General features: G+C 36.0%; 4 protein-coding genes across 6 annotated transcripts; 3 read left to right on the top strand and 1 right to left on the bottom strand.

Annotated features, from left to right (window-relative positions):
- Window positions 1-157: 157 nt before the first annotated feature.
- LOC6647309 (DNA-directed RNA polymerase II subunit RPB9) lies at window positions 158-840 on the top strand. Its single transcript, XM_002069823.4, has 3 exons — window positions 158-237; window positions 298-357; window positions 417-840. The coding sequence occupies exons 2-3, from the start codon at window positions 302-304 to the stop codon at window positions 748-750; spliced, it is 390 nt and encodes a 129-aa protein (XP_002069859.1). The 5' UTR covers window positions 158-237; window positions 298-301; the 3' UTR covers window positions 751-840.
- A 72-nt stretch (window positions 841-912) lies between these two features.
- On the top strand, window positions 913-4,561 carry LOC6647308. The gene is made up of 7 exons (XM_002069822.4): window positions 913-1,669; window positions 2,777-2,890; window positions 2,959-3,207; window positions 3,273-3,877; window positions 3,933-4,050; window positions 4,116-4,272; window positions 4,337-4,561. Exons 1-7 carry the CDS (start codon window positions 1,246-1,248, stop codon window positions 4,449-4,451), a joined length of 1,782 nt encoding a protein of 593 aa, XP_002069858.1. The 5' UTR covers window positions 913-1,245; the 3' UTR covers window positions 4,452-4,561.
- A 1,010-nt stretch (window positions 4,562-5,571) lies between these two features.
- Window positions 5,572-6,275, top strand: LOC6647307 (pro-corazonin). Its single transcript, XM_002069821.4, has 2 exons — window positions 5,572-5,864; window positions 5,923-6,275. Exons 1-2 carry the CDS (start codon window positions 5,635-5,637, stop codon window positions 6,152-6,154), a joined length of 462 nt encoding a protein of 153 aa, XP_002069857.1. The 5' UTR covers window positions 5,572-5,634; the 3' UTR covers window positions 6,155-6,275.
- Window positions 6,276-7,026: 751 nt separating this feature from the next.
- Window positions 7,027-16,620, bottom strand: LOC6647306 (acidic repeat-containing protein). 3 transcript variants are annotated; one of them, XM_023178672.2, is made up of 7 exons: window positions 16,072-16,620; window positions 10,396-10,484; window positions 10,083-10,337; window positions 9,456-9,513; window positions 9,300-9,398; window positions 8,685-9,233; window positions 7,027-8,623 (listed from the first exon to the last, which is right to left on the bottom strand). In XM_023178672.2, the coding sequence occupies exons 2-7, from the start codon at window positions 10,402-10,404 to the stop codon at window positions 8,493-8,495; spliced, it is 1,101 nt and encodes a 366-aa protein (XP_023034440.1). In that variant the 5' UTR covers window positions 10,405-10,484; window positions 16,072-16,620; the 3' UTR covers window positions 7,027-8,492. The 3 variants fall into 3 exon arrangements, with proteins under 3 accessions (XP_023034440.1, XP_046869645.1, XP_023034441.1); XM_047013689.1 differs by lacking the exon at window positions 16,072-16,620 and adding an exon at window positions 12,110-12,127; XM_023178673.2 differs by lacking the exon at window positions 16,072-16,620 and adding an exon at window positions 10,553-10,613.
- Window positions 16,621-17,197: the final 577 nt, after the last annotated feature.

Raw genomic sequence — 17,197 nt, forward strand, 5'->3', positions numbered from 1 at the left:
GTTTAATAAATAACAATTATCTATGTACTAATATATTTAATGGCTTAATTTACAAAAACTAGTTCAAAGGGCTGTTATCGAAAATTGCAGTAATCGTAAGTGTAGCCACCTGGTTAAAAATACCGCATTGTTTACAATTTCTGAGCGGCTACAGGGCTGCAACAACAATTTAAAGCGACTGGCCACACTATTTGCCGCTTGTTTTTACTTGGTACTACAATTTTTTAGCAATATCAGGTAATTTTCAATAAAAATATAGAAAACAATTCATTGCTTACATATTGGACTTTAACATAGCACGATGGCAGCCGCATTTGATGTTTCACATACTGAAGGTCCTGGCTTTGTGGGCATACGGTGAGCACTGCGCCATTTTCCCTTTACGCTAAAGTTTCCCAATTTTCGTACTTCTGTAGCTTTTGTCAGGAATGCAATAACATGCTGTACCCCAAGGAGGACAAGGAGAACAAAATCTTACTCTATGCATGCCGCAATTGTGACTACAAACAAGAGGCCGATTCTAATTGTATTTATGTAAACAAAATTATGCACGAAATCGACGAACTGACTCACATAGTGCCCGATGTGATATCTGACCCGACATTGCCACGCACCGAGGATCATGCATGCCCAAAGTGCTCTCACCGCGAGGCTGTATTCTTTCAGGCCCAGACCAGACGTGCCGAAGAGGAGATGCGACTGTACTACGTGTGCACCAATCAAAATTGCACACACCGCTGGACTGAGTAGACACAATAGATGGCTAATGAATTACGTATAATGTATAACAATAACTTTAATAACAAAACTACACATATATATATTGATTCTAAAAACAAACATTTACAACCGACATTGGCATTCCACACGTCCGCAATAATATCCCAGAGGCGGCATCAATGTTCTGATTGTCGTCAATTGAATCGTCGAGGAGAACTCGCTTTGGGCTTGTTCATGCAAATGACAAAAATTTGTACAAACAATACATACATATATGAATATATATATATATGCATATAGAGAAACAAATTCCAAAAGAAGCAAATGATTGAACAAGTTTCTTGTGCGTAGCAAGCTTTCTAGATGTGGTCCCGGTCCAGCTAGCTGACTGAATAAAAATGTTTAGTTTGTGCTTAGAACTTGATGCGGCTATTACTGAAATGCGCTAGCTGAACTCGTGGTGATCATCAAACAAAAGAACGCGTTAAATTAGAGTTATTAACAAAAAAAAAAAAAGACTAAATTATGGCCAAGTCAAGGTCATCTGAAGGGGCTGCCGCGGCTGCGCAGCAGCATCAGGAGGAGGAGCCCAAATTGAATTATTTTCAAAAACTTTGGCGCTATCGCAAATATATGGTTATTGAACCGTTTTTCTTCTTCTACTTCATGGCATCTGTATTTAATTCGGTGGCCATGGCCAATTTCCCACTGGCTAAGGCTTGTCGTGTGAATCTTGGCTATAATCAAATCGTTTGTGACACTATGCTGGATAAATCTGAGTTGGGCATTGATTGTGATGAAATGACTTTCGAAAATACCACAACGGGAGCAAGTCTAGATCAGGCAAACATAATGATATCCTCTCCGGGTTTTAATTATACCGTTTGCAAGGCAGAATCCGAGGCTCAGTTTCTAGCCGCTGATGTTTCGGGCAAACGTGCGCCAATCGGTAAGACCAGTTTAATTTATTAGACTTTGAATTAGCATTAGAAATACCGGTTTGCTAAAAAAAACATGATCAAATATAATAAAACAAAATTTTTAATACAAAGACGAATCGATTATACACATTTGCGGAATGTCATTGTAATTATCTAATTACACACTTTGTCATTAAATTGTATTTCCCCCCTCTCACTCACTCGCTCTATCTCTGTCTGCCTAAGTATCTATTCAGTCAGTCTCGTGCTACTAAATGTTAGCCATTATAACTATTGGTGATTAATTAATTCAGACACACAGAAAAACCTGTTCCTTACATAGATTTCGTTTTTATTTTTTGTTCTCTATTTTTGGCAATTTAAACATGAGATTCTTAGCATTTCTTCTATGATGTAAAAATCTCAAACATAACTTTATTTCAATTTGCATAAAGCTTAATTCCGGTTTCATTGGGTTAAATATAGTTATTGACTATGGCTAAGCATTAAATATAATTAATCAGATTGCATAAAAAAACCCCGATAGATATTAAATTTAGACATTACAAATGAAAATTGCAACTTGAGTGTCATCAAACATCAATTTAGTCATAAAGTCCAAGGCAGTTTAATGTTATTGCATTTAACAATTGTTTGGAATTTTAGTTACTCACTGGATTTAATTATGATATATTGAATAAATCGAATCATAATGTTAATCGTTTGGTTTGGTAACAACATATATCAATAGTGGATCTAGGTAAAATCAATTGTTAAACAGCCTATTGCATATTTGAGGGGGTGAGTTTCCCTGGAACGACATACAGAAAAATGTATATTTATTTATTTATTTTACTGCAAATAGGTTGGAAAATTCAATTCGTTTCCTACTGTAAATTTAGAATATCCAAAATCCTATAATTTATGGAATAAAAATCATTTTCAAATAAAACGCTACTTCAACTTTGTTTTTGAATATTTGTTTAGCGTCAAATCACAAAATGATTAGCAAATATGAATACAAAGCAAATATGAATAATCAAAAAATGAAGAAAGGAAACCTGTTAATAATTTCAAGTTTTTAATACAAACAAAAGGAGGAAACAAGTTTTATAACATTTCTTTTTCAATTCCAGCTGCCATATTTCCGTTGCTTGTCCTACTATTTGCTGGGGGATGGGCCGATCGCTATAATAAACGTAAACCCTGCATGATTGTACCCATTGTGGGCGAGGCCTTGGGTTTTTTGTGTAAGTATCATCCACTACCTAAGGCGATTGGGAGTATCTATCAATTTAATACAACAATTGTCTTATAGGTCAATTTATATCGGCAATATTTTTTGACACCGTGCCCATGGAATTTGGAGCCTATTGTGAAGCAATTGTGCCAGCTCTCTTTGGTGGTCTTACCTTCTGTTTAATGGCCATTTACAGTTATATTACAATTGCCACACCGGAGGAGGATCGAATTTTCCGTTTTGGCATCTTTGCCATGTTTGTTACTGGAGTTCCATTCCTGGGACAACCGATAAGTGGTCAACTCTTTACATATTTGGGCTATTCATGTGAGTTAAATTGACTTTGAAAGAAGTGTAAAACGTATTTAAGAACTAACTTGCTTCTCTTGCAGTATCATTTGCCTCGGCTTTTGTTTTCCAGATAATAGCCATAACCTACATTATATTCTTTATTCATGAAATTAAGCCGAAAACAGAAGCACCAGCACTGCCCACCACTCAGCCACCTAGTCAGAGCCAAGGAGCCGACAATATGGCCTACGAGACAACTAATGTGGATGATCAGCTCCAGCAACAAGGCAATAAGAATGTTAACTTCCAATTGAATGCTCAAATGGAAGCTCCAAAAGTGGAGGTTACACCGCCGAAGCGTTCCTTTTTTGCTGAACTCTTTGATCTAACTCTAGTGATGGAACTCATCAAATTCCCATGGATCAAGCGTCCAAATAAAGGACGCCTGCTCTTGATCCTATTGATTTTTGCCTATTTTCTAACTGTCGGACCAGCTTCTGGTGAGAATGACTACTGGTATCGTTTCGTTCTAAAGAAACTTAATTGGAATGGCGACAAATTCAGTATCTATCTGACGCTGTCCAGTGGTGCCGCTTTGGTGGGCACCTTTATTGGTACTGCCATATTGAGTAAACTACTCAAATTCGCCGATTCCACAATTGGTTTGCTCTCTGCCGTAGCAATAGTGTGTTCCCGTGTCTTGTTTGTAAGTGCCATCGCTCACATTTTATGAATCAAACTCAATTTCTGTGTACTTTCAGGCCTTTTCCACAGATACGGCTTCATTTTACGTGGGTGGTGTGGTCGAAATGTTTGTTAGTTTACGTGTTATTGCAATTAAAACGATCGGTTCCAGCATAGTTGCCGGCGATGAATTAAGTAAGCCAAGAGTTACCCAAACATCCCAATCCATCCATCAATTGAATTATAATTTTTCTCAATAGGTAAAATGTATGCCATCTTTGGCATAAGTGAGCCCATTGGACAATTCATCTTTCCAATATTCTACAGTGAGATCTATAAAAGCACTGTCGACACATTTCCAGGAGCATTTTTCTTGTTCAGTGAAATTTTCTATTTGCCAAATGTGTTAGTTTTTATGTAAGTATATATAGATGTCAAATTGATCAAATTGAATTGAATTTAATCATAATATTTTTCGTAGCACTTGTTACATCGTTCTACGACGTATTAAATCAAAGGAGACTTCCTTGGAATTGGGACAGAATGGTAACTCAAATGGCCATACAAATCCGGATAATGAAATTACTAGTCTGTAATCTGAATAACTCAATAAGTATATATGTATATATTTGTAGTAATTTTTAATATGTACATACCTTACATACCTCAAATATATATAGCTAGAAGCGCTTTGTAATACAAACTAGCTAGGTATTATATTATTGACATAAAGTCGCTTCACTATTCAGTGCGAAAGCGTGAAAGCGACACAAACTATATCTAAGCTAGTGGGCAATACCATATAATACACTTAAAATTAAATCTTGTTCGCTTTGTCTTATACCACAAGACGAGAGTTTTCGACAAATTTCCGCCGCTTGCTTTGGATTAAACATTATAATACCTTCCGAAACTTATTTAGGAGGTATTCAATATAAATCAGAGGTCCAAACTAAGTTAATACCTCACGAAGTTTGTATAATCTATTAGGTTTTTGTACTACTCTTTTCTTTCTGCTCAAAGAATTCGCTTTCGCTACTAAAAAAATACATCTATCCTTTCATAATTAGCTTAGAAAGAATAGATTTAGAATGGATAGAAATATATAGATTTAGTTTATATATTTGAATATGTTTTTCTGTTCTACGCGATATGTAAACATCGGATATATCATATAGTCATCGTAGTTTAAGAAAATTATGACTTATTTATTTACCCAGCTTCTTGTTTAAATGTGAAACAAAAAGAAAGTATATAAATCGATGGATATCTGAAAGATTAGTTTTGCGAAATCTTGGTAAGTAAATTTAATTTTACCTATTTTTAGATGGTTTTCATCATCCGCAGGCTAAATAGCAGCCTGTTTGGCTTAGGAAAATAGTAATTTTCCAATCAACAAATGCATTCAATTTGAGCAGCCAGCTGGAGAAGATGGTGATGAGAATGGGCGTGGATATGTCGGTGGGTGTTAACTGCTGCTGCTGCTCTTCTATGGTCTAAAACAATTGGATACTAATAATCTCAGTTAATCTGCATAAGTGCGAGTGTGCGTATAGCCTGGAGGCAATTGAAGCCCGCACACTTGTTGTTGCCATCTTTTATGGCCCCCAAATTGAGGGGGAGGTTTGAGCTGAAGACAAGATGGAATTAACCCTTTTGCGATTCGACTATAAAAGCCACGGCCAGAAGCCGTCAAAAGCTCATACATTTCCCAGACTTTGACTCGGTTGTGTGTGCCTGCGTGTGTGAGTGTGTGTGTGTGTTCCAAAATCATTTGCCATGTTGCGTCTGCTATTGCTGCCACTTTTCCTCTTCACACTGTCCATGGCCTGTATGACCCATGGTCAGACATTTCAATATTCCCGTGGCTGGACAAATGGCAAGCGGTCATCACTCTCCTCTACGCCAACCCTTTTGAATAATGGACAACATTTTCATCGTTCCAACGATGTGAGTTTTGCCGATTTCTATGATTTTCCTGCCACAATCAGCGAACGTCGACTGGAGCGGTAAGTATTCTGTGTGCTCCTTTGAAAGTCTTTCAAATGAAATCCCCAATTTTTTCAGTTGCCTAACGCAACTCCAACACTTTGTGGGCAACTCTCTGTTGCATCGATCTTTTGCCACTGGCTTGGATACCGATTCGAGTGATGCTCAATCGAGTAGTAATGAAAATAGTCCATATACGAATCCCAAACGTCACCATCAATCGAGTGAACTATTCGAGGATCTCAATGCTGCAGTTGGCTCTGTGCCCGCTGCTGGTCCCGGAGAACCCAACGATTTTATTAAGCACTAAATAACCACCTGAATCCGTTTATACTCATAGGCGTTAAGCACATGTTTGTGAAATGTTGTGAACTTAGCAAAAAATGCTACAAAAATGTGAAAAAAAACAATTATTAAACTTTTTATTAAATCCTACGACATACGTTAAATAAAGAAATGAATTTAAAAGATGGACGAATTATAGAATGGTGATGTATTCGAAATTCGGAAGCTGCTATATATAGTCATTTACATAAATATTGAAACACCTAACATATCTGGTAATAAACATTTCTGATTTCAGGCTTAAATCTATATCATTTCCTCAGTTTTGTCGATTTTTGAGTTAAATTTCATAATTCTTATTATATTTCAACTTCATTTAAAATATAAATTTTATTACCAGGGTTTTTTTGACTTTATTTTGCACTCCATTTACTTTTATATCTGCTTACCAATATTTTTCAATAGATTCATTTCTGAACAGTAGGCAATGGTCGAAAAGGTCAATTACTATTTATCCCAATCGTCTCTTGAAGATTTGACGAATTAAAAGCGAGTAATTCGCATTAATAACAATAGACATCAAATCAGATCTCAATCTCCTTTAGATTTCGATCCATTTGAATATCCTCAATGTCAGCTTGTAGTTCCAGGGATTATGTGTATCTTCTTTTATTAGTTAAAGAACAAAAATTTCCATTTGCCTCACACCAGCAACTTCAACTTTTTATTACAATTCATTAATAAATGAAGTTACATTATCATAATTACAGTATTGTGTGGTAATGACTAAACGATAGTCGGTAACTAAGTTAAGAACTGCACACAAAGAGGCATAATTATATGAAATAACAATACAATAATTCAAATACTTAATTTAAATACAAATATGTATGTATATGTAGGATGATTATTCGAAAAAAAATGTTACAATATTTGAACATTTTGCAAGATATTGATAAGAGATTGACAATGTTTATGGATAATCAAAAAATATATGTATATGTATTTAGTATCTTATACATAGATCTCTACACATTTAGTTGTTGTTTTTTATGACTTTGGACCACATTTCCCTTTGTAGCTCCAACACACGTTCTTGCTATTCTGTAGTATCAGACTTTATCCATTTTAACTCGTACCGTTTTGTTTTTGTTTTCGTTTTTATTTGCGTTTTGGCTTTCTAAATTAATGCTAATCGTATAAGTATAAATTTTCTAAGAGTGGGAGGGGGGAAAAAATCGATCTCTCTATAAAATGCTAATGTGTAAATGTTTTTAGCCAACAGCATTCCAAAATCTCCAGTCCTGTGCGCTTATTTTGTCAGAGTGTCTTACTAATACATACATATGTATACATATGTATATAGATTTCTGTTATATATGATACCGAGTATATAGATTTATATATATATATATATTTACTTGCTCTTCAAGTGAAACGAGCATAAACTATGTTTTACATAAGTCTAGGCTATATAGTACATTTTACATATATAATGTTATTCAGTTTTAATGTAGGTATTATGTGTTTATGTAGTTTCTTTTTATGTATATAGTTAGTACTTATTAAGTTTTGTACGATATGTCGGTTTGTCTAGGGAATACATATTGCATATATATATATATTTGAAGTAAATAGTTTTGGAAAAAACACGTGTATGCAGTTTAGGGACGGTTTCTAGGTTCTTATAAAGCGCAATCGCACTAGATTTTATCGTTGCTGATTTTCTTGGGTATTTTTTGGTTTCTTCTAGTTATAAGAGGGAGATTAGCTGGGCATAAAGGGGGCGTACAAATATTTCTGTCATCAAGAATATACATAGCTACAGATATATATACACATGCATATAGGTACAAGAATTACACAGTGTAACAATAATGATTTTAAAATCTGGTTTTGAACCTAATCCACAACTATGAGAAAACGATATCGTGTAATGATACTTAAATTGTTGTACTATCTAAGTTAGATAAGTAAAGCACATAATCAAATGGGTTTAAAGTTACAATCAAAATGAGAACTTCTTAATAAACATTCAAAAATTTTGCCAAAGTTTTAAATTAAAATCAAATGGGTTTAAAGTTACAATCAAAATGAGAACTTCTTAATAAACATTCAAAAATTTTGCCAAAGTTTTAAATTAAAAGTAAAGTAATCGAATTCTTGTGCATATTTATACTAAAAATGGGAAATATTTGAACTTTTTGACGATTATAATAAAAGCAAATAGTAAGGATAAATTAGTTAAACACTCGAGAACTCATATATGTATAATATTTGGGGATTTAGGGTATTCACAAATTGAAATATTAATCCATTAACCGATTGCACTGTGTAAAGCAAAGATCTATGATTCCTTTCCTTCAATATTGACCATCATTGCTGCTGCCGGCTGAGACACCACATTTGGAGCGCAGAATGGCCGCCAATCGTTGGGTCAACGGCTCTGTGGGGGATTCCGAGTCACTGCATGAGGCTGAAGGTATTTTATTGCCTGCCAAGTAAATGAGAAAATGTAATAACAGTAAAAGGGGATTTGAAATAAAAATGCAAACCGTTGCTGACATCCAAATCTGTGGAGATGGATTCCTTATGGGTAAAATTCAGATTAACCGGCACAATGTCATCTTCCTCTTCGAGTAGCAGGCTGGAGTAGGAATGTGTGGTATTGTCGCTGCGACCTCCGCCACCGCTTGAGGAATTGCGAGAGGAACCAGAGTCATTATGGGAATGCGAATGCTTGTGTGTTGTGTGTACTGGTAAATCATCATTTGCAGCTGCTGCATCAATATCCTGAGGTTCATCAATCGGTAGATCAAAATCATCGCCACTGCTGCTCTCTTCCGCCTCCACATCGACAATGTCAATGTCATCGTCTTCGTCAACATCGATATCATCGTCATCATCATCATCATCATCATCATCAACATCATCATCAGCATCTTCAACATCATCATCCTCATCGTCATCCACATCGGCATCCTCGTCATCAGGATAATGTCCTTCATCGTCGTCATCTTCATCGTCGCTGGCAGGCAACTCCAAGGCCAACTCGGGCGATGAAGATTTATTATAGTTTTCATCACTGTCGCTTGCTGTGGCCACTGTGTGCCATGAAAAGATTACACTGTCAGAAGTTGAAGTTTGGTTTACAAAAACTTACAACTTACCACCACCAACACCACCGGCACCACCGCCACTTCCCAGCTTGTCCAATATGAGTGGATAGAACTCTTTGGCCGTGGCATTGTTCGGCTCATATTGAAGGACTGTGATAGAAAAACAAAGCTAAACCATTTTACATTTTCTGCCTTTTCTCTACTCACTCAATTTGCAATATTTCAATGCTTTCTTGTAGTCCTTAAGCATGACGGCAGACAGAAACTGTATGGCAAAAGAATTCAGAATGTAATAATAATAATAATAATAATCATACTGTAGGGAAAATACCAAAGTGAAATCCTTTAGAAATGCATATCAACTAAAGACAAAGAGAAAACCCGGAGAAATTCTCAACTGCATTCAAAGTTATCAACGAACGAACAAAAGGGAAGGCATCCATTTTTCTCTGCTGTTTGCCCCATTGCCCCATAAAAGTAGAAAATTGTTGGAATACAAATTTATTAGCAATCAATAAACTGGCGCACAAAGAAAACTTATCCTGCCACCGTAATCCTTTTTGCAAGGACTTGAAATTAAATCACAATCTCCGCTCCGTTGCAGCAATTTGCATAACTTTTTCTCAACTTTTCCCTCTTGTTTATTTAGACTGGCTATACATTCAATTGACAATGGGTATTAACAACAACAACTTTGATCTCAGCTTTCAGAGACTTTCGCACTTATATAAATGGGAATTAAGGTAAACGACTTAATTCTCAATTCGATCACAATTTTTATGGGTAACTTTGGTTTTTGTTTGGTGAGATTTGATTGTATATATTAAGTCTTACCTCTGCGAGAAATTCTGTGGGTGCCGATATGCTTTCATCGGCATCTGTGTACTCGGACAGGCTTTGGCTGAGATCCTCACTGGATGCAGAGGTGGGCAAAGTGCCGGCCGATGCAGCTGCCACAACAGCGGCCACAACCTGGCTACCCATGTTGGTTGAGCTAAGTCCATGACCATGGCCATTATTATCATTATCCATGCTGTTGGGTTTGGCTGCATAAACACCATTGCCATTCGATTTGTCCATATTCAGAAGCTAAATCAGGGAAAGTGTAACTTAATTAAGGAATAACAATTTGATAGTAAGTACTCACATTTGACATATTTTTAGTCTCTTTTTTTCTTGGAGAGGGAAAACTAATTACAAATTGTGAATTAGCACTTGCATGGTTCAGCGAATTGTCTGTAAATTAAATTAAGTGAATCGAATTAAAAAAAATTGCAGAAAAAAACATGAAAAATAACACACACCGCGATTTCGTTGTATACTGCAGCAAAATGATTTCGATTTCGATGCTTATCACTAATTGGATTACCTTAACCTGCGACCTTTGGCAATTTTGTTCGAGTGCCGTGGCTAGGCCGAGACGGAAGAGAAGCAAAATTGCAAAAAGAAGACTTTGTTACAAACGCTTTTATTTGGTATGAGTGGAAAAGTGGTTGGGGTAAATGCCAAATGCTAATTTCAATTCCCAAATAGATTCGCTTTCATGCTTCACACTGACTGGCAACCGCAGAAATATATTTAAAGAGTCTCATCATAGTAGAATAAGCCTTTTGGTTGTTTAAACGAACTATAAATACCCTAGTAATAATCTTCTTGGTAGAAATTTAATAAGAATAGGGGTTCTAAATCGGAAAGGGCTACACTTTTGAGGGGTTCTAAATCGGAAAGTGCTACACTTCTTAAACTTTATGGCAAAAAAACGAAAAATTAACTTCATGTTATGATTTTAAAAATTTTTTAAAGAATGAAAGTTTCTTAAGAGCATTTACTAGTTGTCAAGACAGTCAGCTAGAAGTCCATTACTTTTTAATTAAGTTTAAAAACAGTTAAGAAACTATGTAGTGGAATTTCTCCAATTCTTACTTTAAAAAGTCATTATTTTTGACTTTTACAACTCAAAGTGAAAGGGTATTTGAAAACAGTAGGTTACGGATTGGATCCTAGAGCAAGTTATTTATCTAAAAGCCTAAATCTATACAGTATTGATGATGACTGATGATGATGATGTTCAACATAAATATTTTGGTTAAAACCTCTTTTCTATATTGGATCCTTAAACCAAGATTCCTATATTGACTATACCTACATATGTATATATTATAGTCATAATCAGTACTGTACAGATTAGAGGTTTATGTGATTATTTTAAACATTTTAAAAACTTTGGTAAATTTTCTACCATCTTCAAGCTTTCTCCAGCTCTAATATACCCAGATTTTTTAGATTGCAACAGGGTAATAACAAAAGCGAATTTGAATAGTGAGAATTGGGTTTGATGGTGTGGTTGAATGGCGGTGGTTGGCTGGTTGTATGGTTGAATGCCGGGCTATGGATGAGTTCTTTGGCCAACAAGTTGAATAACTATGTTTGGCACGCAAACGATGTGAGCTATGTGAGAGAAGTGCAAATGTATGAAATTTTTGGCGTATTTTTTGGTTTAATTGTCAAACGACATGCAGGCCGGCGAAACGCCTGAAGGTATGCAACGAATATTTCATTATTTATGCAGACGAAACACTTTTGCAGACAGTTCGGCTTCGTTGACTGGCACTGAATGTCTAAATGAAAGTTATGTCTTTCGTATTGTCGCTCTCGTTCACAGTCAAGGACTTTCTTATGCAAAAATATGTTGCATCTGTTTATGGTAAAATCAATACTTCCCTCTCACTCACTCACTCACCCATCCACCCACCCACACACTCAGACCCAATTAATTTTGCTTTTTAGCTTGACTTGACCAAATTGCACTTAATTTCATTTCAGAGCCATTGTATTGAATTCTAATTGCCATTTACCCTTACCATGAACCCGTTGTGCAAACAACACGCCAGTCCATCAGACCGTCAGTCAGTCAGTCAATCAGTCAGTCAGTCAGAACTGTCTGTGATTTGTTTGCTTGTCGGTTGGGTGATCCTCTTTCTTTTAACGTTCTTGTTTTGTTTTTTTGGGTATTTTCAAATGTCAGACATGTCTGGGCCGTGTCTGTCACGCATCTCTGACTTAAATAGCAAAGTTTTCGTTTCAATTTGTACATTTTGTATTCGATTTCTATGGCAAAATCAACAAGAAAATAGAGAAGGAAAATGTTCAAGGCTCTTTCGGTACATGTTGCATTAGTTCACTGCTCAACGTCATGTGCAACAGTTCACATAATGTTTTCCATTGCGTTTCCATAGAATTTCCAATTTTCTACAAAGAACATACAATCCCATCCACTTGTGTTGTGGCTTTTCTTGGAAATTATTATCTGCATATAAAGTTTTCTTTCTCTTCTCGTAAATTTTTGTCTTTTACTTTCGCACAAAGCCTGTTTAGAGTTGGGATGAGGAAGGAAAAAGTTTTCTTTATGCAATTTAAAGTTTTCTTAGGCTTAAAGTTTCAAAGCCTGAAAAAAACTATGACCACCATTTCCCTTGAAATTTTGAAGCTATAACCCAGTGGAAATTTCACTTGGCTGTTTTTTCCTGTTAATATGGTCCTTTAAAAACTTCTTTCGTTCCCTAGTTTTCCAGAGATGACCCTTGCATAATCATGTACAGAGAAGTCTGTGAGAAGATTGAATTTGTATAACCAAGTGATGGTCAGCCGACAAACTCTTACCTGATCAAACCTTCTAACTAAATGAAAACTAAAGTCGGTGTAGCGTAAAGTTATATATGTAACAACATTTGTTTGGTCAGCACACACTATGTAGTGTGTGTGTGTGTGTGTGTGTGTGTAGGGGTCACATGTCGGTCACAGTGCAGCAAATTGCATAAAAAGCCATTGGCTGTAACTGCGATTCGGTTTTGTCCAGTTGTAAATGCAACGAATAATTTATAACAAACACTTAAAACGACAGCGGCGATACGAATCCCTTCACAAGGGTTTGCCAAATTGCCGCTGCCCTAAGGACATTACTTTAAGGCAAACCGACATGCAATATGCAGTTACTCTGCACACCAGTCGGAGGTCGCTGCCAGTTGCCAAAAAAGAATGGAACTGGCCAAAAAGTTAAAGCCCTCTTTTGGGCCTCTTTGCCATTAATGAGTTGGCCATTTAATCGATTTGCTGTAAATATTTACTGACTTACCAACAGCTGAATTGAGTTTTCTGTCTAAGTTCCTGTTTTTGGCATGGCTCTGTCCTGTCCTGTTCTGGCCATAAATGTTATATGTAGACAATTTTCAATAAACCTAAAATTTATGATGTTCATCAGACGAACTTTGAAAACTATAATATGGTTTCCCCTTTCCGCTTTTTGGCTCGCTCTTGGTTTGGCTTATAGGGTTGGCCAAATTGCATGATTATAATGATCACATAATGCTTGTTATTGCCATCGTTGTTTGCACTTTGAAATGCTGCCAAAGTCACAGAAACCTGAACGAGGTCTTATATATGTTTCTAAATACATAAACTTACTGGCCGACATAATCTGTTTTTCGTATAAAATTATAGAAGAAAGAAAGCCTGAAAAGAACTTTATCTTTCTGTCCAGAAAGTAATTCCTCAATTTTACAAGAAAAATAGTTTGCGCTTTTCTTAATTTTTTTAAAGGGCTTTAAGGGTTCAGGTGGAGAATTAGCCATTATTATTATATCATATGAAAAAATGGTAAAGTCCATTAACTCTTTATAATAGTCAACGCAATTTTCAGTTCCTTTTGCGTTTAAATTCTCAAGTTGTTTGTGATGGCCGAAAAGTTGTGTGTGGGAAACTTGAAATTTGTTTTTGTTCCCTTCGACCCTCCCACAAAAGGGGTCAGTAGCCATTTTGCCCTTGTGGTCATTGGCTTTGTACGAATTAGAATCGATACTTACGTGTGTATGTATTCAGAAGGGTTACTGAATGGAAATTGTATCCCTATATTTGAGGTAATTGTGGTTTAGATGGCCAACGAAGCAGAAATTGCACAATTATGTTTTATGAATTTCAGATGAAATGCTCATATCTCTTTGCCTTTGACATGCCACGTATGCAATATAAAGGTATTAGTATTGGTATTTGAAAGAGATAAATGGAATTGTCTTGAATGAGGTTTTATTGGAGCAAGTGATATGGTACATACATACATATGTATGTCGGTATGTGCATATGAAGGAACAATAGAGATATGCCAAACAATGCGGCTTAGAAAAGAATGGCGAGCATTGTCAATGCAGGGGTTTTGTTTGCCCTAAACGGGCTATATACAAATACATACGCATATATGTATATTGAAGAGTTATATGTGTAAAGGGTTGGCATTATCATTTCATTCATGTTGCGTATTTGCTTCGACCTGAAGTCTATAAAGTCGACTCACATCCACTGTGACTTGTGTTGCAAAAGTCGCTCAAGTGGTAATTAAAATTATACCTACAATGCGCCATCACTTGGCTTAAATATAAGAGGAGAAAGGGGGGAGGTCGTGTAAGAATAAGAAGAAGAGGCAGAGGGGTGCTGGCGACTTGCTGACACAGAAAGAAAAGCGGAAACGTTGTGGCCAAGAGTCCTCCTCCTTTCTCTCTATCTCTCACTTAGATGCTGATGAATGCGGCTCAAGCTACATACACGCTAACAAGTTGCGGCTCTACACAGACACACACACAGATACTCTTTCACGCACACACACACTTAGCCACTTGGACACTTATACATACATATAGTTATATATAGCTTTTGACATGTTAAAATATTTATAAGGAGATACGCCTGACGACTTGTAGTTGTTTAGCACAAAGACATTGCCTGACACTAGGCCACATAAAGGATGAAAAGTAAGTGTATACTCGTGTTCTTATAACAAAATATTGTATGACCATAAATAAGAGTATCTTTAAATTGTATTTAATTGCAATTTAAGAAAAAAGCAGAACGTATAAGCAGTTTAAAGATTTTTGCATATGGTATTTAGGTTATTGGATTGAAGTCTTGAGAGCTATTAATCGATCCACGGGGGGGTTAAAACGTACTAAATAACTTCTCGGTAATTAAAAACTCTTTGAATCAGACAACTTCACTCCTTTAATTTTAAACCTACCTATATAGATTCAACACTCAGCTACTCTTCACACTCCAATTCCTAAAAAGATATCTGATTTGTTTTATTTAATATATTTTTACGATTTCTCCAACTGTTATTATTTAAAAACAGACTCTTCAAACTATAGTTTGCTTTTTTTTGAAAATTTAATCGAATATTTTTTTTATAGTAACTAATAAATCTGTTTGTAATGGAAATTCTGGTTCTGATTCTGATTGGATGCTTGTTCTTTAGTTAAGAAGTTCATAGTTATTTAAATAATCTGAAAACCCATTCGTTTGTATGGTAACTATTTTTTTCAAATTGTTACCTATTTCGATATATTAATGGAACTTAGTTTGTTGGTTTACCTTCATGCTAAACACAAAATGTGTTTTATCAATTGAATCCAAAACTTCGGTAAGTGAATAATTGTTATTTCTCTTTGAAAGGTTTATCGTTAAACTCAACATAGGTAAGTGGTTTAGAATGTAGTTTAATGTTTAATAGTAAACGAGGTTTAAGCCCAGCTAAATGAAATAGTGTACAAGTTTTTGCTACTTCTCAAGTTCGTCATTAAAAATGTTTGGCTAGGTGGAGGTGAAAGTTGCTGAAGTGCTTTTCACAGGGGTTTCCATATCCTTTTTGGCAACATGCTTTTTATTTATTTCATTTTTTTTTGCGAAATGGTATTTAATTGAAGTAGTGAAAAAATAAACGGTAATGTGACCATAAATTTTATGCACTTGCCGACAAGGCTGCGGCAGGATGCCTTCTTACCTTTTCAATTATGCACATACAGATGTTGGTACTGCAAATGCCGTGTTTTTCTGTGGGCTGGTTGGTTATTCCAGGTTATTAAGGTTCGCCGTTTTCTGTGGTGCTTAGAGCCAAAAGTTATAATTTGTTACTTGGTTGTTGTTTGCGCCTTCTGTCAGGCTTAATTAGTCTCGTATTCCCTTGACTGTTGTGTCAGGCTGAAATTAAACATTCATTGAAGGCAGTCCACCAACTACGCAGCAGTTGAGACGTAGTGGCACTTATTTTTGTTTTGCACACACATACACACACACGTACACAGAGTGTTCTAGAGTAAGGGCAATAGTCCTCGAGGATGCTTAAAAAATGTCCTTCGAGTTGGTTACACTATTTGGATATTTTCATCTGCAAAAAAATTGCAGAATTTGCATTTGCCTTTTGTGTTTAAGCACAGCACACATAAAATTTGCTATTAAATTTTTCCCCTTTTACATGGAGTAACGTAAAATCCCAAAATATTGAAATTTGTAGCGCACTTTTTGAGTTTTGCGTCGCAGTTTCGCTTCATTGACCGAGTCGACTGAACGAATTGTCCTTTTTATACACACTTGTTCGCTTTTACCTTTCCAAGAGAGCTTTTCCGACTCTCTCTCTCTCTCTCATAAATTTGTGTTCTCTGTTTTGTTTGTGAAAAGCTTTTGGACATACAGAGTGTGCTTACAATTTGTGCGAGGGAAATGGAAAATATAAACCCATTTTCATTTACAAAGTGCATATATAGTGTTTGTCATTGAGATTCGTGTCCTTAGACTTTTCTTTTGAAATAAAATATTGTGGAATTTCATTTACCAGACACCCTGTATATAAAACTACCCTTCTGGATTATGCAAAAAGCCCGGCAAAAGCTTCAATTTTTGGCTCTCAGCCGTCAATACAATGTAAGCCACCATTGCGAGCATTCTTTAGCCATTCTCATTAAACAGCTGTGTATGTTCTCTCCATGCATCAAGGCACCGGAAATTGTGTGGGTCCATGTAACTAAAACAAAAAAAAGGGCAAATGGCGACGGCGGCGGCTTAGTCGATGACAGACAGAGAGAGAGAGAGACTTAAAAGTCAGCTGGGAAAATTACTATGAGCAAAGGCAA

Source organism: Drosophila willistoni, chromosome 3R, assembly GCF_018902025.1.
Source record: "Drosophila willistoni isolate 14030-0811.24 chromosome 3R, UCI_dwil_1.1, whole genome shotgun sequence".
Classification (NCBI taxonomy): domain Eukaryota; kingdom Metazoa; phylum Arthropoda; class Insecta; order Diptera; family Drosophilidae; genus Drosophila; species Drosophila willistoni.